This window comes from Centropristis striata, chromosome 14, assembly GCF_030273125.1.
Source record: "Centropristis striata isolate RG_2023a ecotype Rhode Island chromosome 14, C.striata_1.0, whole genome shotgun sequence".
Lineage (NCBI taxonomy): Eukaryota > Metazoa > Chordata > Actinopteri > Perciformes > Serranidae > Centropristis > Centropristis striata.
The window spans coordinates 8,941,287-8,968,317 of NC_081530.1; the positions used below are offsets into that span (position 1 = coordinate 8,941,287).

The following is a 27,031-nucleotide window of genomic DNA, read 5'->3' on the forward strand; positions in this document are numbered from 1 at the left end:
TATGGCTCTACTGTCCCTCCTCCTCGCTCCAGCCCTTGGACGTAAGTCACCAGCAGCGTAATGCATAATCATTGACACATCACAAAATCAGTGTACCGTATATATATTGCATGAATGCTGCCATTACTGTGAAACTGTTTGCCCTGTAAACACAGACAAAGAGGACCCAGGTTAATGTTAACGCCCGCATGTTGACTGTTGCTAGGTCCTTCTCTTTATCACAAATCACAAAGCAAAGGCCAGAAATAGCAGACACACTGTGCTGTTCTGTGTTGTAGGATTAAATCAGATTAAATGTCCCCTCTGATAATCACAACAAGGCCATTCTCTGCTGCTGTTTGGGGACACAGTAAACCTAACATGAACATGCAGTGAGTGCCAGATACAGTAGGTGTACTGCTTTTGAAACTCGCCTCATTAGCGCACACATGCAACTGCATGTGACATCTTAATTGTGGTTCATCTCCCGCTCATTGCACTAATGACTGGCTTTCTGAGCGTAATGCCGCGGCAAGCAGTAACTTTAACAACTTGAGGCCCACATGCACAGTCAGATAAGTGTTTAGTGGTAGTAAATATGGGATTATAAATACCGTCTCACCACTTTATCGCATTTCTCAGCAGTTATGTGGGACCTGGGAACGGCTTCCAGATGTGTTGTGTTGAAGCTGCTCACTGTAAATGAGCTGACTCAGGTTATTGACTGGGGAGGCCCTCGGGCTGTCACCATCCTCCTTTCATGTAATTTTTGAGAGGCTTTTCTCCATTATGAAAGCGGTGTAGTGACTAAGGGATAGCCCACTCTTTTGGCACATCCCAGGAATTGATTTTCCAATGTATGAAACTGGGGTGTTTCTTTTTAGATGTCTTGGGACCTGCAAAATGTGTACCAAGTACTTAACATATACTGTATATAAAGACGGGTAACCTTACGGCTCCTCTTAAGTAAAACCAAAACATCTCAGTCGCCCTCTGGTGGCCGGCTGCAGTATGGGTCACAAACCCTGCCCCCTCCAAGCTAAAGGCTGCGACATAGGACATTATTTTAAGTCGTTCTTATCATGCTGATGTATGTTCAAGTTTTTAATTAACAGGAGCTGAAAACAGGAGTGTAGCGTTATGAATGACAGCTTACATTGTGCTCTGATTAATATTCTGGGATTATTTTGTACAGTTTAGTGCAGTCAATGGTACTAAAACAATTGTTGTATTAAAACAGAGTGATCCCTTTTCCAAGCACCTTTAACTTGTATTCTTTCTAAATAGCCAGCAGGGGGAGACTCTACTGGTTTCAAAAAGAGATCTACTGCTCACTTGATTTATGACGGATATAAACATTTTCATAATGTGTTTTTTTTTGTTCTCAGTTGCCAGTTTCAAGTCTTTTACAATACAGCATTATGTTCATTTTGTAAATTTAAGTCCAATTTAGAGAGAAAGAGAGAACAAAGCAGGATATGATTTAGGGCAGGGCTTCCTTGTGATTGACAGGTCGCTACCACAGAGAGACCACAAGATTTTGAGATTTTTGGCCAAAATGGCAAACTCATAATGGTTCATAACGGTAATCCACAATTTGATAGGTGACATCACAGTGATTATGTCTACTTCTTTTGTATAGTCTATGGTTTTATCTATGTTTCGTCTTAAAACTTTGAGCCTTTCACAGTATGTTTCAGTTCATGAAAGGTAATTCATGCAGTTATGGCCTAAAAATGTCATGTCAAAAATGTTCAGCATTTGGTTTTACCAAAAGACACTACTGTTCATTTTTGCAGCTTGTTATCAGAAGCTGATAATTTGGCATGGTCACTTGTGGCTCCAAAAGAAAAACCAAGACAGAAATGGCCAAAATACCAAACTCATGGCTTCAGTACAGTCGTCAGCAAACCAAACGGCGATGTCACAGTGGCTATGCCCTCTTCTTTTATATGCAGCCTATCAGTATAAGGTTTTCTGAATTCACATAGAATTTATAATAACATTAGTTGATATTTGCATGAAAGCTAGGCCAGTCTTTTATTTGGTAGATCCAAACAAAACAAAAGTATAGAGGAACAGTAATGATTAAAGCTCAAATCAAATGGCAGTGTGATGAATTGTTGGTTGCAAGGCGACTTCCATCTTGATAAATCACACATAAATAAAAAGGAAAGTGGCTCACCTGCCACATTGACCTTCTAAAATGTTTCCGATGACATATGGCTTTGACCACAGTCATGCAACACTGACTGCCATATTAATCATTTAGTTATCATCTCTGAGGACATACTTAGATCACACGCGGACTCTGTGTTATAAATCTCAAACACTATGTTGATTTGTGTTCATGCTTTGAAATGTGTGAAATGCTGTAAGAGAAACCCACATTAAAAATGCACCATGGTGCATTGTGATGCTAATCCACTCAGACATTAAAGACCTTGCTTTTTCCTTGTATCTGTCTCCTGGAATGTGCCAACTAAATCAGATATTATTAGGATAACAAGATTATTATTAAGATAACAAGATTATTGCTTTTTGTTTCATCCTATCAGAACTAGACCTCAACCGATTGGATGGCGATACCGTCTGCCCACCAATGAGAAGCGGACAGGATGACCTTCCAGGTAATGACCTGTACTCTGGTTGTATTCAAACAAAAGTAAAAGCAGCAGTTGAAGCTGTTGTAAAACCACAAGCCTAAAGCTCCATAATCCCTAAAAGAGAAAATGGACTATTCAAAGGAAGGTGGGGAGTTTAATTAGTGGAACAGGGTGGGCTGCCTCATACCTCCAAACACCTCTGGATTTCAAATGAGGCAAATAAAATGTTCCACTTGAGCTTAACAGAATTTTAGTTGGAACAATCTGAACTCAGCAAGATTGTAATTGCTCACCACTGCTCTGTTTTGAACACATCTGCGCTCATGCTGTGCTGTGGTTTGTCACACAGTAATGCATTGTTACAGAGGAAAGTTCTTTATTTCACATGTGATTCACTATCAACACATTTCATCATTTTGGCATCTCATCATACGTTTTATCTCATATCATACATCATCAACTTATTAAATCATACCCATGACAAAATGCTCTCATTTTGTGGTTAGCTACCAAAACAAGTAGCGCTGCTAGCGTAGCTCTTGGCTTGTCTTGTTCCTGCGTCACAGTAAACCAACTGTTTTATCGAGACATAATGGTTTGTCTACCATGTGATCTAAATAAGACAAACTCCTTATTGTGCTGTATGCATGGACAGAATATGAGACAATGGGCTCCTGGGAACAGTTCTGCACAAGGCCCCACCACCTTTCCACATGGGAAGTTATGATGTTGTTTTGAACCTTTGTTTCGTTGTTTTGCATCTCTTTGTAGTTGCTTTATGTCTCATTGTGGTTGTTTTGTGTTTTTGGAGTTATTTTGTGTCTCATTTTAATCATTTATGCTCCTTTATGTGGTTGTTTTGTTCCTTATCATATCCATTACAAGTCTCTTTGTCTGTCTTTGTCTCTTTGGAGCTGTTTTCGATATGCTTTGGTGTCTTTGTGGTCTTTGTGTGTCTGCTGTCATTTTTTGTACCTTTTTGGGAATATTGAGTATTTTCCTTGTTGGTTTCTTTGACATTTTTTAGGTAAGGTCAGGTGGGCAGCTGCTACTTTGTAACTTTATAATTGCCATCAAATAATACAATTTAAAAATAATCTTCCATAACCAGATTTGAATTACTAATAAAGCTTTATATCAGATTGAAGATTCAGATTTAGATTTCTAATGTCTATGTATAATGCTAATTATGTGCTAATGCTAATGTAGCTGCTTTTACCTCTGCTGCCACTATTGCCATTATTTCTACTTACTTAGGTCATAAGAGCAGCAGTAATTATAATAAAATTACATACTTCATCAGCTTCTCTATCCACGCCACCATCATGTTTCATACATTGTCCTTTTTAGGTTTTGATCTGATCACCCAGTTCCAGCTGGATGTGATCGCTCTGAAAGGTGTGAGGAAGGTGGACGGCTCCACTTCCCACCAGGTGGCCTACCGCCTCGACAGGGAGGCCAACTTCCAAATTCCGACTATGTAAGTACAGTAAAGAGGTTTTAAAAGAAAACAGATAAAAACACACAGAATGTTAAGAGGCAGTAGAGGTCCTCCTGATGCAGGTGTTGCATTATTACAGGTCCGCTGCAGATGTTACTGCATGGCGAGCAGCATATAATTGGTAGTGAAAAACATGTCTGAACCTATTTCTCTTAAACAAAGGGCAAAGGAGAAGCATTTTTGTTTATGTGTAGGGGGATGGACACCACTTAAAGAACTGGAAAAGACATATTTCACCATGCCTTTATAGTAATGATTTATGTTCTGTTGTATGTACCCCTTTAAAGTTTAGACTCAGCACAGCACTGACTTCCTGTTAAGGTTTCCCCTAGTTTTTAATTAAAGGTTAGTTATAGCAGCATGGCTGTATTATCCCGCATGGGAACCCTGGGGCAAAAATAAGATCGGGGCCCCTAATGATTGATAATAAAAACCATTATATGTTGCATCCCTGGTGTGTATAACTAGATTTTGTCCTGTAAACAAGATTGAGAAATAATGTTCCCAACTCAATGGCCCTAATGTTTTATTTGTATACTAACCAAAGACAGTGGTGTTACGCAGGTATATGGGCACCTTTTTTTAAGGTGGTTTATTTAGTATACCCACCTATCAGCCAAAAAGCCATTGGAATATATGATTATCCCCCCTGTGCCCTTACCAACCCATCCAGTAGCACACCCACCTCATCAACTACCCTGCTGATTAAAGGTGTAGTGCAAGTATTGCATAAAGTTGGACTGTCGCAGTAAAAAGTTATAATAATCACCCAGACGAAGTCATTACTGCAAATTTTGGGAGAGAGGCAAACTAAGTAGTAATCCTCACAATATGTGAACTGAAATTTCTACTTTAAATCAAATTACAACAAACCCGCATAGTGAATCTGCTGGTTTTAAGGACCTTTGAAGACATTGGTCCTGGGGCAGCTTCCCACTGTGCCCAGACTTTAATGCAGCCCTGCATTACAACTTCAGTATGAAAATAGGGCATTTTTTATCTTTTGCATTTGTACTTCACTTTATTTAAAGGTACCATATTTTAAAAAGTGAGATTGGCCGTGTTTCCTTTAGGGGCAAGAGTGGCTCAGGCCACGTCCTCTCAAATGTCCGCTCAGTCTGCGTGTCTCCATTAAAAAAAGGCCCCCAGAGGGATATATGAGACTCCGGAGATGACGTATGGTTTTCGATCGTTGCGTAATCGCTTAGCGACATTTTCGACCGTGATCACATGCGCGACAGATTAAACACAGGAAACGCAACTGTGGCCGCCATCGCTAACTGTGCACAAAGTCAGCAGCTGATCATAAACAAAGCAGCATGGCTAATTATGCACAGCGTCTCCGCTGATCATAAACATCCTGATCGTGAATTAACTGGCTTCGCTAACTGTGCACAGAGTCTCTGGTGCTTGTTGTAAACAAACAGAGATCGCTAAGTGAACACCTCCTGCAGCAGCAACTCATACACACTGTACTGCTACAGAGCTAACTGTTAGCCTATTAGCAATTTGCAGACTGCACACTAAGGGGTAAACATCCCCTCCGGCTCTGTGACTGCAGCTGGGAGAGACTGCTGAAGGAGGAATGTGCCGCTTCGACTATTATTTAAAAAAACTGTGCCTTTGAATGAGCTGTCCATAAGATTTTAATGTTACAACTACAAACAGGTAGAAAGAGTAGTTAGAATACCGTTACAGTCCTTCATCAGCACAAAAAACGGAACCCATTTACCCCTTTTCCCTTTAACAAGTGAAAGACATGAGACGTTTAAAACACAATTTCACAAAACGTTTTTGAGCAGTGCGCAGGTTTTCCCACTTTACATAACCAAAGATATCTCATGGTGTTTCCCAGTGTGCCTGCTCCAGTCTGTTTTGGCTAATCTTTTCCTGCAGCCCAGCTTTCCTTAAAAGCCGTTATATAACTCGCTGGCACCCTGCACCTACGCCACTCGGGCTTGTCACACTGAATGTAAATACATGTTTATTTCCCCCCACAAGTCCTGTGGCACAGTCTGTTCTTTGAAGTCCATCCCTGCCAGCAGGCCTTATGCTGCACTCCCTTCCTTTTTGTCCCTGCAGGACAAAGCAGCACATAGTTTCTCACCTCAGGCAAAGTTAGAGAGTGGTCTTCATTTGTTTTACTGGCGTACAGGAAACTCTTTTTTTATTGCCTCACCTTGATCGTTTACAAGATGGTAAAAGTCCGGCTGCAGCGCCCATCTATGAATGCACCACCTACTGAGAATCTGGCTCGTTAAAAACACAAAAAGCACCAGACTGTGGATGTTAAGCAGGACTGCATGTTGTAATTGAAGCAGTGATTTATGCACTGAAGCAGCTTCTTTCACAGTATCTCATTTGGGATATAATAACATGTCTTCTTTCTTTGAAGCATGTAGCTTCAATGTATTTGCATTTGACGATCAAAGACAGTGATGGCGAGGCTTTAAAGTTATTTTCATCCCATCTTGTGCATGATTTGATGACAGTTTTGCTGAGTGGCCTTTATTTTATGAACATGACTTCAACTTTGACATGAAAGATTTTAAAACCTGTCTTTGAACTTCTCCTTGAAGTGCCATTCAATAAAAGCACCATTCAACCCTGACACCTGATTTGAATCCTTGTGCTCAATTTCCCTCTCAGGCTGAACTTTCCTCGTGGTTTCCCTGACGAGTACTCCTTCATGGCGACGTTCCGCATGATCAAGAACACAGTGAACAAGGTGTGGAACGTCTGGCAAATAGTAGACGAAGACGGCAACAAACAAGCCGGACTGAGGCTGAATGGCGACCAGCAGGCTCTGGAGTACTTCCTGATGGGCGCTGATGGCAACCTGCAGACTGTTACCTTCCCCGGCCTTTCTGTGCTCTTCAACACCAAGTGGCACAAAGTGATGATTGGCGTGGAGCGTGACCGAGTCACTCTGTACGTGGACTGCGAGCCTGTGGATCAGAGGCCCATCAAGGGCAAAGGACCCATCAACACAGAAGGAGACACTCTTATTGGCAGGCTGGATGCTGATCCCAACGCCTCCGTAGTGGTAAGTGAGAATGGAGATGGAGGACTGCCTGCTGCATTTAATCATGTTCACTTAGGGGCTCTATCAGTGAAATAGTGCTCTCTGTGAACAAACACGTTCAGGTTTATATGTGTGCTGAGCTCTGCTATAATTCTAAAGTGCTGCTGTCACAGCAAAGCTGCTCAGCTGGGTTCCAGTTGAAAAAAAGAAAAACTTAATCCCTGCAGAAAAATGGCATTGGTGGAACATCAAGCTCAACAAGCCATAGAGGGAAGTGATTCAAAACTACAAAGATATAACTACACCATGAAGAAGCGGTTTAATATTCTTAGGCAGTGACTACAATTACATGCACAAATTCAGAAAATATCAATATATACAAATTTCGATGCGGTAAGCAAGTAAATGGCATATTTTGTTTGGATATTCCAACTCAGGCCTTATTCTGAATGAAACATTTTCTAAGACATGTGGGATATGCACCTATTATTTGGGTTTAAAGAGCATTCTTTGGAAGTATGTACGTGCATTCCGTCTCTAAATTGCTTTTATTTTCTTTATTGCTACCTCTTGCCTGTTGACAATCAGCTCTGTGCTTTGCTAAGGTTGTTGTACACAAACCAACTCAACAGATGGCAAAGCTGGGGTAGAGATGTATGACCAAAACAAAAAAATTACATATTTTTTCAGGAAGAGAATAACACCTACTTTCAAACACCCGGTTCGAACTTCTATCACCCAATTAAATGGGTGTTGTGAGTGGTCATGAGCCTCATAGGTATGGTTAGAAGGGTCTGAAGCACCTTATCAGCACATTAAATGAATATGAACGTAAAGTATTAATCCAAACCACTACCTTTTTAATAACCCTAACCACATACTTTTCCCCCTTAACCTAAACACTTAGTTAAGATGCCAAAAAAACCTGAAAGTCAAACTGCAGCCAGTCACTGAATGGACTGATAATGACTTTCTGTACATACAAATAAATGTAGCATGCAGCTTCTGAGCCATAAGTATGACGCTGATACCATTTAAAATGGGTGTTTTAACAGCAATAGACAAAATACATTTGAATAACAAGTAGCCTTTCATACAAACAATAACTTATAAGATAATATATCACATCTTGAAAGAGTGAACAGTATTTTATATTTGGCACACAGACAAAAGCTTGTTTGTTAAGTAATACCAGAGAATTGTCCATGAGGCATACAGTGTTGATAACTGGTTGGAGTGGTATATGAAATATTTGGATATCAACAGGTTTTAGGAAATACAGAAATATTGCAACGCTGATCTTAGATAAAAAAACATGTTGCATTAATCGGATAATGGACAGCTGCATGTAAATGGGAATATAAGTAGAACGTTATCCATAGCCAACAGTTTTGGAAGAATATTGTTGTTGGGTTTTTTTTGGAATAAGGGCAAAAAGTAGAATATTGAGTGCATGTAAATGTGTCACATCTGAAAATGGATTCACAACAGGCTGTTGTATTTGCTGTAACATTACCTTCTCTTTTCAGTTTGAACTCCAGTGGATGTTGATACACTGTGACCCAAAGAGAGCCCAGAGAGAGAGCTGCAACGAGCTGCCTGCCACCGAGGTACAGTAACAAGGACTCGGATCTGCTCAGCATCTGCTGTGGTTTGTGGTTTATTCAGGTTGATAGGGCTTCCAGCATGCTGTGAGAAAACAAGGGCAGAAATGCTGAGATGGAATTGCAGAAGTGTAACATACTGCCAAACAGTTTCCGTTAGTATATCTAGAGGTTGCAGTTCATCCAAAACAATTTGCCAGTTGGACAACAGCAGATTGGAGTTGTAGTTCTACAAACATTTCTTGCAGGCAGAGCTGTTAATAAGGAGCAGGCAGACGTGATCTCATTGGCTGTGTTAAACCTCAATGGAGCCAAAACACAAATGCTACTTAGCTAACTGGCAAACAAAGAGGAAGTTTGACCAAATTAAAAGTGTAAGATCAGAAACCCAACTTGCATAGTGTGCACAGTGCAAGCTTTTTGTGGTAACCATTTCCTATAAAGTCAGCACAGATTACAGCATATGTGTTGCAGCTCCTGCAACATGGAAATAACAAAACCAAATAACAGAAGTACCACATGCAGCTTAACAACATGGTTTTGCATAGCTAAATGTAAACTGAAGTTATTGCACTAACTTGGCCCACACACATATGGAGATAAAATAATTAATACATCTGGGTAATGGGTACATATAATGTAGTATAATAGAACATTATTTAACAGGTAATGTATGTTGCCCTGCCTGAAATACTTTTCTTATTTTAGGTACACTACCTGCTGCTACTTAATTATCAGCTGGCTGCAATATAACACCTGCCACCTGCTGTTTCAGACCATTAAAAGTGGTTTTCTCCACCCTTGTTGCTGAGGCACACAGCAAGCAAACAGAGTGTACTTAACAAAAAATTCCATGAAAATAGCTATGATGGTGGATCAGCAAGCTGACTTAACATAGTTTACTTGCTACCTCAAATTTAAATAGCCAATTAGCTTTAATAGCTAACCAAGAGTGTTTACCTTAGCATAACTATTGTAGCTAGTAATATGAGCAGTCGGCTTCATATCATACCTCTTTTATTGCCTTTTTTTCTCAGGTTGTCTGTTCTTCACCCAGAAAAAATGGTTCTTCGCATTTGGCCAATACATTAGCTGTAGACGTTAGCAGGGGGTCATCCCTATGTTCCGCGTTTTTCCCAAAAAGGGTTCTATGTTCCCCACTGTTGCAGGGTTAGGGTAGGTTTAGGGTTAGGGTTAGCTCGAGACCTGCAGGTTTGCCACCCCTGACCTAATCTTTCCTCGTCTAGTCATATTTGCATATGCTACAAACATCTCGTAGGCCTACATAGGCCTATTTGCCGTGGAATTTGGCAGTAATGGTGGAAAAAGTAACAGACCTGGGAACATAGGACCCTAAAAGGGTCCGAGACACGCTCCCCTTAAAAGATGAAAAGTCTTCCCTAGAGCCAGTGTTTAGTTCAACTGTTGAGGACTACTGTAGAAACATGGCGGTTCAACATGATGGACTCTGTGGATGAGGACCCGCTCCCTATGTAAATATGGTGGACTCATTCTAAGCGAAAAACCCCATGATTCTTATTTCCAGATAATTATACGCTAATGAAAACATGCATGGCCTATTGTATTCCATTTCTACCAATAGACCCCCATAAATCTACTGGACCTTTAATTGATTTGCTGATTTAACCTGATTTGGCGGCATTCACATTCATTTTAGTTCTAATAACCAGTGGGCAGTTCGTGGCCCAGAGGTTAGGAATCGGGCTTGTAACCGGAGGGTCGAACAACTACTTCAAGAACTTTAGTGCTTGAATAAATGCAGGAAATCTTAAGTTTCTGACATGTCAGTATCTTTTATGTCAACAACCAAGTCATAATTATGATTTGTATTAAAGTCAACTTTGCACTGTAGTATGGAAGTACCCCAAACAGTAAAAAAAAATGTGGATGTTTAATGTAATCCTAAATGACACCTAAATGTATCTGATATAGTCCTATATTCCCAATTCACAGGGGTTTTTTAACCTTCACACAACCAAAATACTACTGTCTTATCTGCAGATGAATGCACATCATAAACATGGGAACCTTTCTGTATTGGGATTTTTAGGGAACCTTCAACTGTGTAAACTAACTGGAAAACAGTTGGAAAACTATTAAATTATTATATAAGACTACAACAGCTGCATGTGTTTACCATAGGAGCAATAGGACAATGATATCCTGAGATGAGAACAACTGTGTATGGTTTATGGCATTCTTGATTAAATATTATCTTTCGTTTCAGTGAGGCTTTAGCACAATTAATGAGATTTCTGCCTGGGAGAAATACTTGGAGCCTATAATGAAAATGCCACTCTGCTGTCTCACATCTCATTCTGTCAAGTCTGCAGTGCAATGAATTAGAATTAGCACATTATTATTCAATCACCTATATCAAGATGCAAATATTCCTTCCCACTGTAGACAGAAATATTTCCTGGCCTGGTGTGCTCTATTAAGTTTCAGGCTAACATTCCTGCATCTAGCTGTGAGGTAACATGGGGAGTGTTGGTACTACGGGCTGTGTATTCAAATGACAGCATGATATACTCACTACTATGATCATGAACAGGCTGCTGCTGACACTTTTGGTGACGGTGGTGTGACTACTTCCACTAACTCTCCCTTTATCTGATTTCTCTTGCTTCTTCAGATGTATGCCAATGCTGAGGTATTTATTTATCTACACTACTTTTCTTTTTGCTCTGTGATTTAAATCCAATAATCTACTTTAGTGCTTCGGTTGCCTAATTGCCTAATTGCTTTGATCTAAACCTAATTTATAGTGGTGGTTTTGCTTGTTTGCTCTTTTAGGGCACAGAGATATATAGAATTATACCTGAAAGGTCCCCAATTAGAAACACGCCTGCAGGCTGTAAAAAAAATAAAAGAATTACTACTTCAACAATGGTACATTAACATATAGAGTCCTTTATCCAAATATGTGTCCAATTTATTGCTTTATTGCTTAAAAACACAATATATAAAATGATATTTGGTATAATGTAATAAAGTTGATCAATGATTTGATGAATCCAATCCCTGAAGGTGTAAGTTTCCTTTTTTTAATATATATTTTTAATTTATTTTAATCTATATTCATTGATTTTAATCATTTCACTGTCATATACTGACTGGTTTTCTCTATTCTCAGCCTGACAGATCAGTCCAAGGCCCCCCAGGAACCCCTGGCCCAGAGGGCCCCAGAGGGCCCGCAGGAGAAAATGGCCGAGATGGAAGAGATGTAAGAGTTTCCTCTTTCTAAAGAGTTCTTTACTGTCTGAATCAGTTCTATTAAAAATGAGCAAGTATCCTTCTCGTTGTGTTTCTGCTTTCTTTAACAATGTTGTTTTATTTATCTCTCCAGGGTCTTCCAGGTTCTCCTGGCAGTCCAGGCACTCCTGTGAGTATGAAATACTCAATAATACACTGTTAAAATACTTTGCAGTCTGTGGAGCCATTCTCCCTCTTTTTGTGTGATACCTGAGGGAAATTATTCACTTTGTGTTCGAGCATTCACAGAATTTCAAAGCTGACTTTTCCAAATCAATATGACTTGGCATTAGAATTCTAGAGATGGCACTTTTTTTTTAGGCCGAACCAGAAACTTTAACTCTTCATTTCTTAAGATTTTATTTTATTTCATTTTCAAGGAGAAGTTAAAAAGTTCTGGTCTATAGCAGTCATTGACATTTGATGTTCCCAGACGTGGAAACATCCTATAACAAGCCACATTATTTGCTTTACTTTATCCTGGAATAATGACACCATGAGCGTTTAGATGGGTTCCCTATGCACCTCAGTTTTATTGGTTGCCATTAGGACTAATCTCAAGACAAAATGAAGCCTCAATTTACGGAGCAAAGCAAGTGCTTATGAGTTATACCTATAATTATAAAGGTAATCGGGTCACACCAACTAGGTGATGGCCTCAGACCTGGGCCAATCACCTCTTTTCCCTGGCGAGCAGCGCCGTGATCTTTAGCTGAATCATTTCAGCCAGTTGCTTATTCTTAATGTGGTAAAGCGTAGTGACAGTACTACTAAACTGAAGATAGCATCACATTATTTCCCTGTGGGAATTGGTTCCACATGGACCAATTTTCCAGTGATTCATTTTAGAGGTAGACCAAAAAATCGGCCTGCCGATATATCGGGCCGATATTTGCCTTTTTTACTTATATCGGCATCGGCCGATATGTGCACGGTTCGCCAATCAATTAGCCCATTTCACTGAGCCAACACCAGGCAAGGCTCGGTGCAACATCTGCCATTCTCTGGTGAGCTGCTGCTGATACCGGAAAAAAAGAAAAACACATCAAATATGTGGATCATCTGAGGCGCCACCACCTCGAGGCCTAGAACAACATACAAAAAGGAAAGGAAGATCGAGTAGAAGAATGTTTGTTTTGTTAATAAATGTTGTTTTTTTTGTTTAAATTGAGACTTGTGTAACATTTGTTATCATTGTGTCATTTTTATCATGTAAATGGAGGAAGAAAATGCAATATCGGCTTCAAGATTCGACCCAAAAAAATCGGCAGCACATATCGGGGATCGGTTAAGGCTGATGTCAAAATAATCGGTATTGGCCTTAAAAAACCTGTATCAGTCGATGACTAATTCATTTTGTACCTCAAACTGCTAGCTAGCGAAGCCATTAGCGAATTGTGTGCTGTTAGCAAAGTGTGTTAGCAATTGAACCTATATCCCGACATATGTAACTGGTAACAAATTTTCTCAGGGGGCAACAGAGTGATGGCTAACAGTTGACGTCCCTAATTTTACACAGATACACACCAGACTTGAAATGTTTTAAAAAACCATTACTGTGGGTTAAGTGGAAGCAACATATTTACTGGTGCCTCTGCCATTTATTACTGTTTTCCCCTCCAACTCTCTTGTTCTGCCACTTGTTCTGCTTTATCTGCATAGCCTTACACAAGCTTGGGTTGTTGTTGATCTAAAGAAACAATGAGAGCAGCCAACCTTCCATTGATTAAATGTTGACTGTCACTGCCTCGGTGTATCTTAGCAACAGTGCAGAGAGATGCAGGAAGAAGATAAAGCTGTTTTATTCCTGTTGTGTCTGTTTCCTAGGGCAGTAAAGGGGAGCAGGGAGAGATCGGTCTTCCCGGACAGAGAGGTCTGCCTGGCCTTCCAGGAGCTGTTGTAGGAAACATCACATCACCCACTGACACACACTCTTTATAATATCTGCCAGTACTGCCCATGTCTGATTGTGTGTTTGCTGTTTGCAGGGTTCTTCTGGCCCGATGGGTCCCAGAGGGCCTGTAGGGGAGAGAGTGAGTAACCATTTATATCATTCAATCAATTTTTTTTACAAACATAAACAATGTTAATGTTTTTTCCTCTTGGCTGCAGGGACTTCCTGGCTTTCCTGGACCTCCAGGTGCCCCTGTAAGTAATACAAAATGTCTTATTAATGCAACAAGTATGGAAATAAGCCTGTATGTAACGAAAATGAACTGTTCTGTCTCTTTTTTTCACAGGGCCCAGCAAGTGAAGGACCTGCCGTATGTGGTTTCTACATCGTGTCTTACTCTGGAGCATTGTTAAAAAGCTCATACATGGCTTACCAGTGTATGTGCTGTTGTATTAACTGCTGCATGTCTCTGACAGGGACCACCAGGGAAACCAGGAATCCCAGGAGATGAAGGAAACATCGGGCCTGAGGTCAAACAAACAGACATTTAAACTGTCAATACATTAATATGAACCAATTTTTAAAAAAGTCAGGGGTGAAAATAATCTAAGTACAATTTACTTAGGTATTGTTCTTATGTTTACTTGAGTATTTCCATTTAATTTTGCTCTTTACTGTTGCTTTCTGCCCCCACCCCCCAAAAACAACCCCAAAAAGTAAGTTATTATGACACAAATTAGCATTTATTTTGGCAGTGACCTCTAGTGGGCATAATAGTTATGCCGGGACCAAAGAAGGTAGTCAGGTGATGTAGTATAAAGAGCAACAAGTCTGCAAACTGCATATTCGTGTTGCATGTAAAACCACAATTCAACTGGTATTTTAACTTACAAACAGTCATTTACACAACGTACGTTACGTTACATATTTTCTCCATGTTATCATATAGATAATATTGTCATATTATCAATGACTTGCTTATAAGTGTTTTATATAAAATGTTATGCTAATATTTCCTATACTTGCAGGGTCAACCTGGACCCAGAGGGAAAAGTGGAACCCCAGGGCCTCCTGGCCTTCCTGGTCCACCAGGGCCTGTGGTAGGAACCAGATCCAACCAAACGTTTTTCTACTAATTTATCATTTTCATACATTTCATACAATGCACATATCACAATGTGTATTGTATGTCACTTCCTTTTATTTGTTTGGCATTTAAGATCTTCCATATTTGACATCATATATGCAGATACTGATATTTATGGTTACAACTGCTAATTGTCAATATTATCTGATATCACTATGTTTGAATTGGAAACTTTTCACACCAAAAATAGCAAGAAGGTGACATTTTGAATGCTACAGCAATCCAGTGACATCAGAGGCTCTTAATAGAACTAGACCAATTTAGGTCAGCTCATGTCTAAAATAATACAATGTGCAACTGTTTGCATCATGCCAAAGTTGATTACACTGAATGATCAGTATCTGCATGCCTTTTAATTAAAGCTCAGTATCAGTCATATTATGTTGAGAACATCCTGAACAGGTGTTATCTCATACTAACTTGTAATTTCTATTGGGACACTCATACGTTTCTTCTTGAGCTCATATTTCCAGGTGAAATTATGAGTTCACTGTGGTGTTGCACGCTACCATCTCTTTTCACATTACCTCTCTGGGAATTTCTGCCGGTGGATTTATGTGGGGCATCTAAACCGCCACGGCTGTTTTAGATGTCACTGTGCTGTGTTTTAGGGACCGCCTGGTGCCAGTAATGAGGGAAGCGGGGAAGCTGTGAGTGTTTTACTTTCTTTCACACTGCCAAATGTTTCCTGGCTGCTTGGAAATTGGATTGGTGACAGTGAATTTCTGATCAAATGAAGTCATTGAAGTTAAGAGGCTCTGCAGCAGCCATGTTTTTTGAGAGTGTGACTGTCTGTTTTGTCTGTCCCACCTCTTTATTCCTAGTGTCCTGCTGCCTGCCCTGCAGGACCACAGGGATTGGCTGGGCTACCAGGGATGAAGGTGAGGAATGTATATGTCTCTAAAAACTATATATTTTTTGGAAAACATAACACTTTAGATTGAGTTATATTTAGTGTTGAATCTTGAGGTTATGTTGGGAACAACAAGATCTCCAACCTAAATGATAAAGTAGACGTATGTCAGTATCACCCATAACAACATACATGATCATTTGTCAAATGAGTGTCACGGCTAGCGGTACCGCGGAGTGTTCTAGAAATCGCACACACTTCATTATACATACACTTACTAGCCTGGGTATACCCATACTGCCTTGCGTGCTCTATTTTGTTTCGAACTGCAAGACAGTCTGGTGTCCATGGCCGTTTCTTAGCCCTTCTTTTGGTATCCAATCACAGAATGGGGAGGGACGGCAAGACGATGAAGCGTACTATTGGACAGACGGATGCTTGTAGTTTGCTATGTTGATCCAACATGGCTGCAGCAGACGCGAAGCTGTCTTTGGATCTAGCTGTAGACAGTGTTCTAGATAGTTTAGAGCCAAAGTTTATTTTAAAAGAAAAACAATGTTTGGCTTTACACTCCTTTATCACCACCAAAAAGGATGTTATAGCCTTGCTTCACACAGGATAGAAGATCAAATAAAATAAATGTTCAAGTTTTATATGATTCATAGTAGAAATGATTGTTGCCTTCAGGGACACGCAGGTTTGCCTGGTGAGCCTGGAAAAGATGGAATACCTGGAGAGAAGGTACTTGAGAAACACAAACATTTTGACACTTGAGAAAACAACGTTCCTCCTGTAACTAACAACTCCCATTTCCAGTAACAACTCATACATATGGAAGCAGACTTGCACAAACATGATTTGATTGCAGCTCATAAACAGCTTAATGTGATTATCTCTGGTGTCACAATTTAATTAATGTGTTCTTTTTTCCACAGGGAGAAGATGGAGAGCCAGGTCCCCAGGGGCCACCAGGTCGCATGGGAGATGATGTGAGGAAACTTAGTCCTCACTCAGAGTCTATTATGACAGAGGAAGTTATATTTACATACTTAGAAATGCTGTTTTATCATTTTAGGGACAAAGAGGGCCCATTGGATTCCCTGGAACTCTTGGAGAAAAGGGAGACAGAGTAAGTACGACTGCATGTGATGCTGATATAAACATGTTTGCAGATAAATACTGACTCTTCTCTGTCTCTTTAGGGTCCTCCTGGTTTCAATGGCGTCCCAGGACCTACCGGCCCACCTGGAGCTCCTGTAAGCAGTCTTACTTTGATCAGTCTATGTCCTGGCACACTGTAAAAAATGTTTGTAGAAATTACAGTAAAACACTGTCAAATTAAATCCGAAATGGGGCGTAAAATAAAAGATTGTATATCACCGTAGTAGACACTTTTAATTACCATAAATCAAAGAATAGGACAAAACTTTAACTTTTACTGTCATTAACTGTAGGAAACACACAGTTTTGCTGTAAAAAAAATATAACTTTCATGGAAAGTTAATGGAGAAATACCATGATTTGTGAATGGATGACACAATTACCCTAAAAACAACGGGAATATTCAGTCAAAATTACAGTTTTTGCTGATATTTACAGTTGAAAACCCACTCACTGTAATTTTTACAGTGAAGTTCTGGCAACCAAAGCTGGCGGTATTTTGCTGTAAATTAAACAGATTATTTTTTACAGTTCATTTACTCTGACTGAAAGTTGTCATTGAAAACTAACTCTACAACATGCATCTGATTGAATCTTTCTCTCAGGGCGTGGAGGGAATCCGCGGACGTCAAGGTCTGGAGGGGGCCAAGGGCGATGATGTGAGTTCTGCAATTCAACTTCCGGATTAAGTGCAAAATTTGTTAACAGTATGACTCTTTGGATTAATAAACTTTGACTTTGATTAGGGAGCCGTGGGAGCACAGGGAGAGCAGGGTCCCCAAGGGGAAAAAGGAGACACTGTAAGTCCTCTGATGAGATTGGATTACTCAATTATTCACTGGTTCTTATGTGACTGGGTTCTGACTGTGCACTGTGACATCACAGGGGGAGCCTGGCAAAGATGGTTTGGATGGACTTCCTGGAGCTGATGGAGCCAAGGTGACTTCTCATATTCAATGTTTCAACATTTTGTTTACCAATTTATTTTACTATGTACTATGTTTGTGTCTCCTTGTAGTCATTTTGTGACCATTTGTGATTGTTTTGTCCCTTTTCATAGTGATTGAGAGTTGCTGTGTCTCTTTACAGCTGTTTTGCATGTCATTGTAGTTGTTTTGTGTTTCTTTGTAGTTGCTTTGTGTCTCTTTGTAGTCATTTTAAGACTCATAGTTGTTGTGAGTCTCTCTTTGTCTCTCTGCAGCTGTTTTTCATTTCTTTGTAGTTGCTGTTTGTCTCTTTGTAGCCATTCTGTGACTCTTTGAAGTTGTTTTCCCCTTTTCATATTCATTGTGAGTCTTTGTCTCTGCAGCTGTATTACATGTCTTTGTAGTAGGGCTGGGCGATATATCGATATAAAATATATCAATATATTTTTAAATGTGATATGGAATTAGACCATATCGCATATAATGACATACTTCATTTTTGTTCTTTCTTTATATATAAATGATGCCCTTACTAGGGTTTGTCATATTTAGTTCTTTTGTAATGTTCATTATTCTTTTCTCATATAAATATATTTATTTCAGAAAAAGATTGGCCAATCGATTTTCAGCCTAAAAATATCGGGATATGACTTTTGGTCCATATCGCCCAGCCCTACTTTGTAGTTATTTTATGTCTTTGCAGCTGTTTGGCATCTCTTTTTAGTTGTTTTGTGCCTCTTTCTAATCATTATATTTGTTTCTAGGTGTTTGTTTGCGACCAATTTGAATGTCGTCCTTGTTGGTCCTTTGAGTGACATTTTGTAGTTGAAGGCCAGTGGGTGTCCCTGACAATAGGGCCTCTGGGCCTGTGCTGAGTAGACCTGTTTAGTAATCCATCTATATTAACAGTGGCCCTCAAGCGATGTAGTATGTATGTATGAATTGATATATATTGCTCCAACTCTCCAACATGTTATCCTGCTGCCCCCGCGACCCGGACCCGGATAAGTGGACGAGAATGGATAGATGTGTAATGCAACTCTTTTCAATATCATATTCATATGCCTACATTTCTAATCAACAGGGAGAATCTGGTGCATCTGGAGCTGTTGGTGTCAGGGGGATCGTGGGTATTCCAGTAAGTCCAACCTTATTTTCATTCGTTACACTTAAAAATGATTGTCAGTTGTAGCTTATAATTGTAATTATGACAATGAATATTTCTTAAAGTGCATGCATTGGAATCTTACAAAGGAAAAGCTCTGCCACAGAGTTGGCCAGATCAATAAAACATTAAAGTCAAACAACCAGCAGGAAGGAAAATTTCCCTCTGACTGTGAGTGTTTGAGGTGAGAGGCTGCAGATATGACTTGAATGGTAAAACTGAATCTATAAACAGCACAGCAGAAAAAGAACAGCATGTTTTATATCCTCATTTTTTGAAAGAAGCTGCGCAGTTTCCTCTTTTTTTTCCTGGAAAAAAAAATTCTAGATGAATTGCGGAGGCTTATGCAAACTGCACACTGGGGACTTTTTTCACTAAGTAATTTGCAAGCCACCGTAGAATAATGCATTGTTATAGAGGCTTCACTAATGAAATCCTGAACCCAAGCACTTTCAGGGCGGTTTTTGCTCCTGCAACATTGAACTCACTGTGGCCTCATTTTTCCATGCAGTACATAAATCCTGCACCTCTATGGAAACAGCACAATCATGGCTAGAAGAAAGAGAACTCAAACATTTCTTATGTGTAGTAAAACACAGTTCTAAAGCTATAATAACAACGTCAAGTGTCCACAAGTATAACCAATATTGGAAAAGGAAATGAGGGCTACACATACTATACATACACACTATTTACATTTTTACAAGCTCTTCTTCTAACCTCTTGTGCTTTAAATGATCAGCCTGTACTTTATTAAACGTTTTATGAGACTTTTATGTTTTTTACGGGATCTGGTTAGTGCAAATACTTTATGTTGGCTTTAAAAGGAATAGACAGGTTTGTGTTTCACCTTTTAAACAATACCAGCAGCCCAACTGTAGGTGTGGCAATAGGGCTGTTTCCACTACAATACCTGGAATGAGGCGGGTCTCACTCGCCAAAACGCCCCTAATTTGATTACGAGCCGTCCTGAGCGATCATTTGTCTGGACTTTTTTAGTCCCTGTGGAAGAGCAGGGTCTTTTTTCTCCCCCTGAAATAAGCCTGGTTACTGATTGGATAGATCGCTAAGCAGGATGTGACGTAGTACGTAGTACTTAATGACTTTGTTGCTATATTTAGCAACTTTTCGGCTCTTCTTAACGAGCTCCTTAAAAGGAGTAAGAACGAGTCGAATCGGCACAGTCCTCCTGAAGCAGTCTCTCCCAGGTGCAGAGCCAGAGCCGGCTAACAGTTAGCTCTGTAGCAGTACAGTGTGTATGTGCTGCTGCTGCAGGAGATGTTCACTTAGTGATCTCTGTTTGTTTACAACAAGCACCGGACACTCTTAGCGATACCGGTTAATTCACGATCACTATGTTTATGATCAGCCAAGACGCTGTGCATAATTAGCCATGCTGCTTTGTTTATGATCAGCTGCGACGGCGGCTTAAGTTGCGTCTCCTGTGTTTAATCGAAAACGATCGAAAACCATACGTCACCTCCGGAGTCTCGTAAATCCCTCTGGGACCTTTTTGTAGTGGAGACGCAGAGTGAGCGGACTTTTGAGAGGTTGTGGCCTGAGACTTCCCGTTGGCCACTCTTCCCCCTAAAGGAAACGCGGCTATAGTTGGTCAGTTAGAGGTCAGTTGTAACTTGTTTGAAGTCCAAGCAGTATTGGTGAATCACATCTGAGAGCACTTTAGTTGGCTATTTGATGACCATTTAGCTTTGTATTGGCTTTTAAGAGAAATGATGCACATATCTATTTATAGAGATGAGCTAGCTAAGTGTCATTTTGACCTTGAAACACCTACAAAAAGTACCAATGCCGTCACTAATTGGACTGGTGGATGGTAGAGGAAGTCCTTCTAGTAATACAGAATATATTCTCCAATAACAGATTGTTCTCTGTTTCTTTTCATATTATTATGTCTTCTATTATTTCCTAGGGTCTGCCAGGGAAGCAGGGAGTAGTTGGACCCGCTGGTGAAAAGGTAATTGCACTTCCTATTTAATGAGGCCTGTCCACATCGTGCATCTGAAATGTTATTGCTGCACTATTAAACTTCAGTAGAACTCACTCATCACAAGAGGACTGAGCTGAATTTGAAGACTAATACAATTTGTTCTGGATTCAGGGCGATGCTGGTGCTGAGGGACCCGTCGGGCCAGTTGGACTTCCTGGAAAGGCTGTGAGATTTCCCATCAAGCCACCTATCACATTCTTATTATATTAATCTATTATTTTGATGCATATGCCTAACATCAATTTCATGTAGGGTGAGCCTGGAAGTGATGGAGAAGACGGCAAACAAGGAGAAAAAGGAAAAACTGTGAGTTAACTTTTACTTCTCGGTTGTGTGTAGGTCATTTTAAGGTTTTATTTCTATTGATTTTGGTGTTTAATGGATTTTAGTTGCACTCTTTACATCAATATGGCTAAGTTGGTGTGTCAACTGCAGTTGATGTGGTAATTCTATTTATAATTAATTTTCAGGGTGAAACAGGAAAACAAGGGCCAGTGGGACCTGCAGGTCCTCCAGGCATCCAGGTGAGACATTTTTGATATTAAGGTTCATAAACTAATGCTTAGATAAAACTCTTTTAGCCAGTTATGTATGTTGTACTTGAGGTCACATGTCATTTAAATCCCCCAAAGGCTCTTACTCTTTCCCGCGCTGTCTGTGACATTGAGTCACGTAAGGACAGATCAATCTGCTAAGATTTATTTTCTTTTTTAAAATCTATATACTGTATACAGCATTTGAAACATATTAAAATAATATCTGATAAGTTACAGCTTGCTCTAACATGTCAATCTTGTTCATTGTGCATGGATGAATGGATGGATGGATGGATAGATGGATGAATGGATGGATGGATGGATGGATGGATGGTTGCAATGGTGAATTTTTCATAAAAATGTGAATATACCGTTCTCATTAATGCACATTACCATATGGCAGTGTAGCCCAAAGTAACCAGCCAAAAAATATTATTTATGCAATAAATGTGTGAATTGAACTTCATTTTAAGTGATAAAAAAATACATTGTTCCTTGATGATACCATACTACTGGATGTGCTCTATAAAGAGGTTGAGGATTATGATGAAGATACTTTATAGAGAGAAAACAACATAATGAACAGAAAAAGTGAATATAAAATGTTGTTTTTCCAGGGTGACAAAGGTGATAAAGGTATGACTGGTGCCACAGGACTGAAGGGTCACACTGGACACAAAGGTGACCAGGTTAGACAAATCTATTTTTACCAAAAGTACTTTCAAACATCTGTAATGATTAGAATGTGTAGGTGCTATAAAGTACATGAAATGAATTTGTCCCTGTGTTTTCTAGGGGGCAATTGGACCAATGGGACCAAAAGGAAGCCTGGTAAGAACTATTACAACCTCTGAATTTGTTACAAATGTATCTGTCATGTAACTGGTCCAAAAGTTAAGAATGTTACTTTTGTGTACAGGGGGATACAGGAATGGCAGGCGATCCTGGGGTCAAGGGAGACCAGGTATGTGTTGTGATACCTCATATCTGTTGAAAATGCAACAACATGACTGTGTGGATTTGAAAGATGTAATCCTTGTGTGTTTTAGGGCCCTCCTGGTGTCACTGGAAACAAAGGAGAGGTATTAAAATCTACAGTCTGTATAGCAGCTACCACACTTCTGTTTCTGTTGCCGAAGGTTCTTTTCACATAGAAATGAATAACTCCTCCACAAAATAATGTAAACTATACAGATTTTAAGATTATTTTACTGGTTTATAAATCTCTTAATGGTCTTAGTCCAGCGTACTTATCTGATTTACTTCTATCCTATGAACCCTCGAGGACCCTCAGGTCTTCTGGGAGCATTTTAATAATACCAATATTTTGAACAAAAACCCACGGTCAGGCGTCGTTTTCTCACTGTGGTCCACGTTTGTGGAACAGCCTCCCTGAAGACCTGAGGCCATCAGAGTTGTTTCATTTTTTTAAGAGCAAACTTCAGACTTATCTTTTTAATTTGGCTTTTACCTGAACCATTCTTAGAGATTTTTAACTGCTCATGCATCTTAGTGTTACAACATCTTCTCTTTTATTTATTTGCTACTATTTATTAGTCTATTTTTACAAATATATTTTTTTATCATGCTCTACTTGTTAATTATGTATTTATTGTTTTTATCTTTTTTTTTAACTATTTTTATTATTATTTACTTTTATTTTTTATTATTATAAAAATAATATATATACATACATATATATATATATTTATATATATATATATACCTGAACTGACTTCCCAGCAGGCAGCAGCTATAGTCAGTAGACTCCCTAGTGTCAGGATGGCATGGTAATGATTGATTTTTCTCAAAGCGTGGAGAGAAAGGCACACGAGGAGCTACAGGAGAAGAGGGCAGACCAGGCCAGCCGGGCCATGAAGGTTTGGCTGGTCCAATGGGTGCTCGAGGACTGGAGGGAGAAACAGGCCTTCCTGGATCACCAGGCCCCAGAGGTCTACCTGTAAGTGTCACCACTGCCAGTACACAGTATGTAAGATCATACAACAGAAGCCTGTATTGCAAACACAGTATACAGTATGTAACCTACACAGTACTGTATTTATTGAAACATGGTTTATGGGCAAATATCTGCAAAACTAATGTTATACCCATCAGCCTCAGTGGTTCTTTGCTTATAATCAAATGTTAGCATGCAAACAGGCTAAACTAAAATGATGAAAATTATAAACATTATAGCTACTAACAGACACAGTGATATGGAGACTAGAAGGTTTCCAAGTATTTAGCGTAGGTTGCTGTGTTACATTTTTGTAGACTTTAAAAAATAATTTTATATTTAATGTTTTCATGTTTTTGATAATTATTTTGAACTGAAGGTGCATTGATTAATCTGGTTTATTACCATGTCCCCAAGGTCCTATGTCCCCACAAAATGCAAAACTTAAATGTTCTAAAGGCCCTTATTTTTGTAATACGACATAGATCGGGGTCAACTTGATAATATTTAGGACATATTTTTACTTGATATGGTCATATTGAATTTTAGAACATAGGGAAATGGGATCTTGGGAACCTTGGACCCTGGGAACATAGGGCCTCTGGAAAATAGGGGCTAAGAGAACATAGGGGCCAAGAGAACATAGGATCTTAGAAACATAGGCCTCTAGAACATAGGGGCCAAGGGAACTTAGGACCCTGGGGACATACAGCCTCTGGAACATAGGGGCCAAGGCAACATAGGATCTTAGAAAATTAGGATCTTAGGAACTTGAGGTCCTGGGAACATAGGGCCTTTGGAAAATAGGGACCAAAGGAACATAGTATTTTGGGAACTTAGGGCCTCTGGAACATAGAAGCCAAGGAAACATAGGATCTTAGGAACAAAGGTTCTTGGGATCTTAGGAACCTTGGTACATAGGGCCTCTGGAACATAGGGCCTCTGGAATATAGGGCCAAGGGAACATAAAATCTTAGGAAAATTGGATTTATACCAATCACATCTTATTTTGGACTCTTGAAACTGAATGTATGGTCTTGGTTGCAACAACCAGCAGTCACTTTGCAGTGTAAGTACTTATCCATTTATTCACAGGGCCCAAAAGTGAATGACGAGAAGCTTCGGGAAATGTGCTCAGCTGTTGTTGAAGGTGTAGTTCATTCACTTTATCACATCCCTATCTTTACTTATATTTAACCTAATATAAACTGAATCATTTTGTGCTTCCTGTTTTAAGATGTTTTTTCCTTCTCCTTGTAGAACAATTAGCAGAGTTTATGAAAGAGTTTTTGAAGAAGCCAGCAGCTCTTGGAGCCCCTGGTACCCCTGGCCCCGCAGGACCTCCCGGCCCCGCTGGAGCAGCTGGAGCACCAGGAGCACCAGGAACTCCAGGACCATCAGGTGTCAAAGGTCATCCAGGGTTCTATGGACTTCCAGGCGCACCAGGAAAGAAAGGTCAGTGAGCCTCTTTAAATTCACTCTTCCCTGCTCAAAACTGAAGTCACCACAAAGCCAGTCCTGCGATAACCAAAACTGCTCCCTTCAGCAATCTCTAACGAAGCCTTAAGTGGTTTGCAAATATTGCATGTGTTTCACCAGCATTGTGACAGATAAGCTGTGCTGCAGTGATAGCTTTTATTTTCCTGGAGAGCATCCAGAACTCACACAGTGGGTGTAGAGGCAAGAAATTAAGCATAGCCTTTAGAAAAAACAAAGCAGGACGACTTTGTCTTCACACTGAAAGAAGTTCTGCAGAGCGCTCTGCGGATGGAAGAAATTCACTCATGCATAACATTATACAATCAATGATTCACTAAACAAGGCTGTATCAGAGTGGAGTCATTAAGTTTCCTAATTACATCCCCATAAGTATGAAAACAGTATGCCTCTCCATTTCATCTCTGCATTAATTTGTGCGTCCTCTCTGTGCTCTTCTGTTCTGCAGGTGATGCTGGAGAGAAGGGAGACAAGGGAGACAAAGGAGAGGATGGTGTAGGGATCAAAGGAAGCCCAGGCGCACCAGGTGCACCAGGTAAGGATACATTCTTGTCAAAATGAGAGCATATCGCTGCTGAAAACCATGTCAGCCTCAAACTCCTGAGTGCGGTCCCACTCCTTGTTCAATTTAATGTTTAGGGTGGACTTTGCAAAGAGATGTAGTTTGATTTTAACTCACCAAAACATTTGTGTATTATTGAGGTCCAACAATTGTGCTGAATGCATACAAATAATTTTAAATCTTGCATTGATGTTTGGTACTTTCCCAGTGGGCCAACATGCAGTTTTGGAAAAGAGTTTATATGCACCTAACAAGTTCACTCAACTATGAACAAGGAAGTTTATTTTGAAAAGCCAGCATTTATGTAGGAGATGAAACCGACATCCCTGACAAGTCAAAATAGGGTACTCAAGGGGAACATACAGAAATGTGTTGGAAATACATATATATTATAATGTGCATGTACTTATTTTTAGGCAAAAATTAATTTTAATAGTATTTTGACTTTAATACTCTGTGTTTTTTATCTTTTCTACAGGTGCACCTGGTGCTGCTGGAATTGGCAAGGACGGTAAAGATGGAAAACGTGGTGAGGCAGGAAGTCCCGGTGTACCAGGATCTGCCGGTCCAAGGGGACCTTCAGGGCCCCCTGGGCTTTGTGACCCATCAACCTGTATAAGCAGACTTCCACCTCTCTACATGGTCAGTGGAAAGAAGTCCGCCAGCTACAAAAGCCCCTGAGACACCACAGCTCATTGACACACTCCAGATCTCATCCTGCAGTGACCATGGTTCAGAACTTCTCAAGAATCTGGGCGTGGTGATCTTTAGGAGTCCTCCAATGTCTCCATCTGAAGCACGGATCTAAGAGACACAAAGGGAAACAGAGACAAGGCACAATTGTAGAATACTGTATAGACATTTTAACTTGTATGTGATTTTAGTGAGAGCTTATCTGATGTTCAAAGATAGCTGCTACTGATGCCAAATCAACTTCTTCGCTGACGACAGGCTCCTATGCCTATGAGTTGTCCCATACAAATCTGTGCAGGTACAACTGCTGACCCCTTACAAAAAGGAAAACAAATAGGTTGTAAAGTATTATTAAGGTAATTCCTATTTTGCATGTACTTTTTCATTCCTTGAATAAGCTCCCTGAAAACATTGTTTCTACTCTCTTAGCTTCATGTAGAGTCCACAGAATAGCCACTGATTCTCCGCTGCAGTCACGAGCCAGTTATGTAGGAACAGAATTTTGTAAAGTGGAACTTAAAAATACTCATCTAAAATATCAATACAAGTGCAGATCTGCACTCGACAATGTGCTTTTTAATTTAGGATCATACATTTTTCCTGTTTTGTCATATTAATGTTTTAAACAATGTAATAAAGTG

General features: G+C 39.8%; 1 protein-coding gene across 1 annotated transcript; it reads left to right on the forward strand.

Moving 5' to 3' along the window:
* Positions 1-27,031, forward strand: LOC131985341 (collagen alpha-1(IX) chain-like). The gene is made up of 37 exons (XM_059350404.1): positions 1-41; positions 2,538-2,609; positions 3,936-4,065; positions 6,736-7,132; positions 8,641-8,721; positions 11,372-11,389; positions 11,873-11,962; positions 12,086-12,121; positions 13,819-13,890; positions 13,980-14,024; positions 14,104-14,139; positions 14,232-14,255; positions 14,362-14,415; positions 14,914-14,985; positions 15,644-15,682; positions 15,857-15,913; positions 16,573-16,626; positions 16,821-16,874; positions 16,961-17,014; positions 17,088-17,141; positions 17,652-17,705; positions 17,793-17,846; positions 17,932-17,985; positions 19,057-19,110; positions 21,068-21,112; positions 21,257-21,310; positions 21,398-21,451; positions 21,616-21,669; positions 22,299-22,370; positions 22,477-22,512; positions 22,601-22,645; positions 22,731-22,763; positions 23,495-23,641; positions 24,734-24,788; positions 24,899-25,093; positions 25,584-25,670; positions 26,176-27,031. Exons 1-37 carry the CDS (start codon positions 2-4, stop codon positions 26,376-26,378), a joined length of 2,775 nt encoding a protein of 924 aa, XP_059206387.1. The 5' UTR covers position 1; the 3' UTR covers positions 26,379-27,031.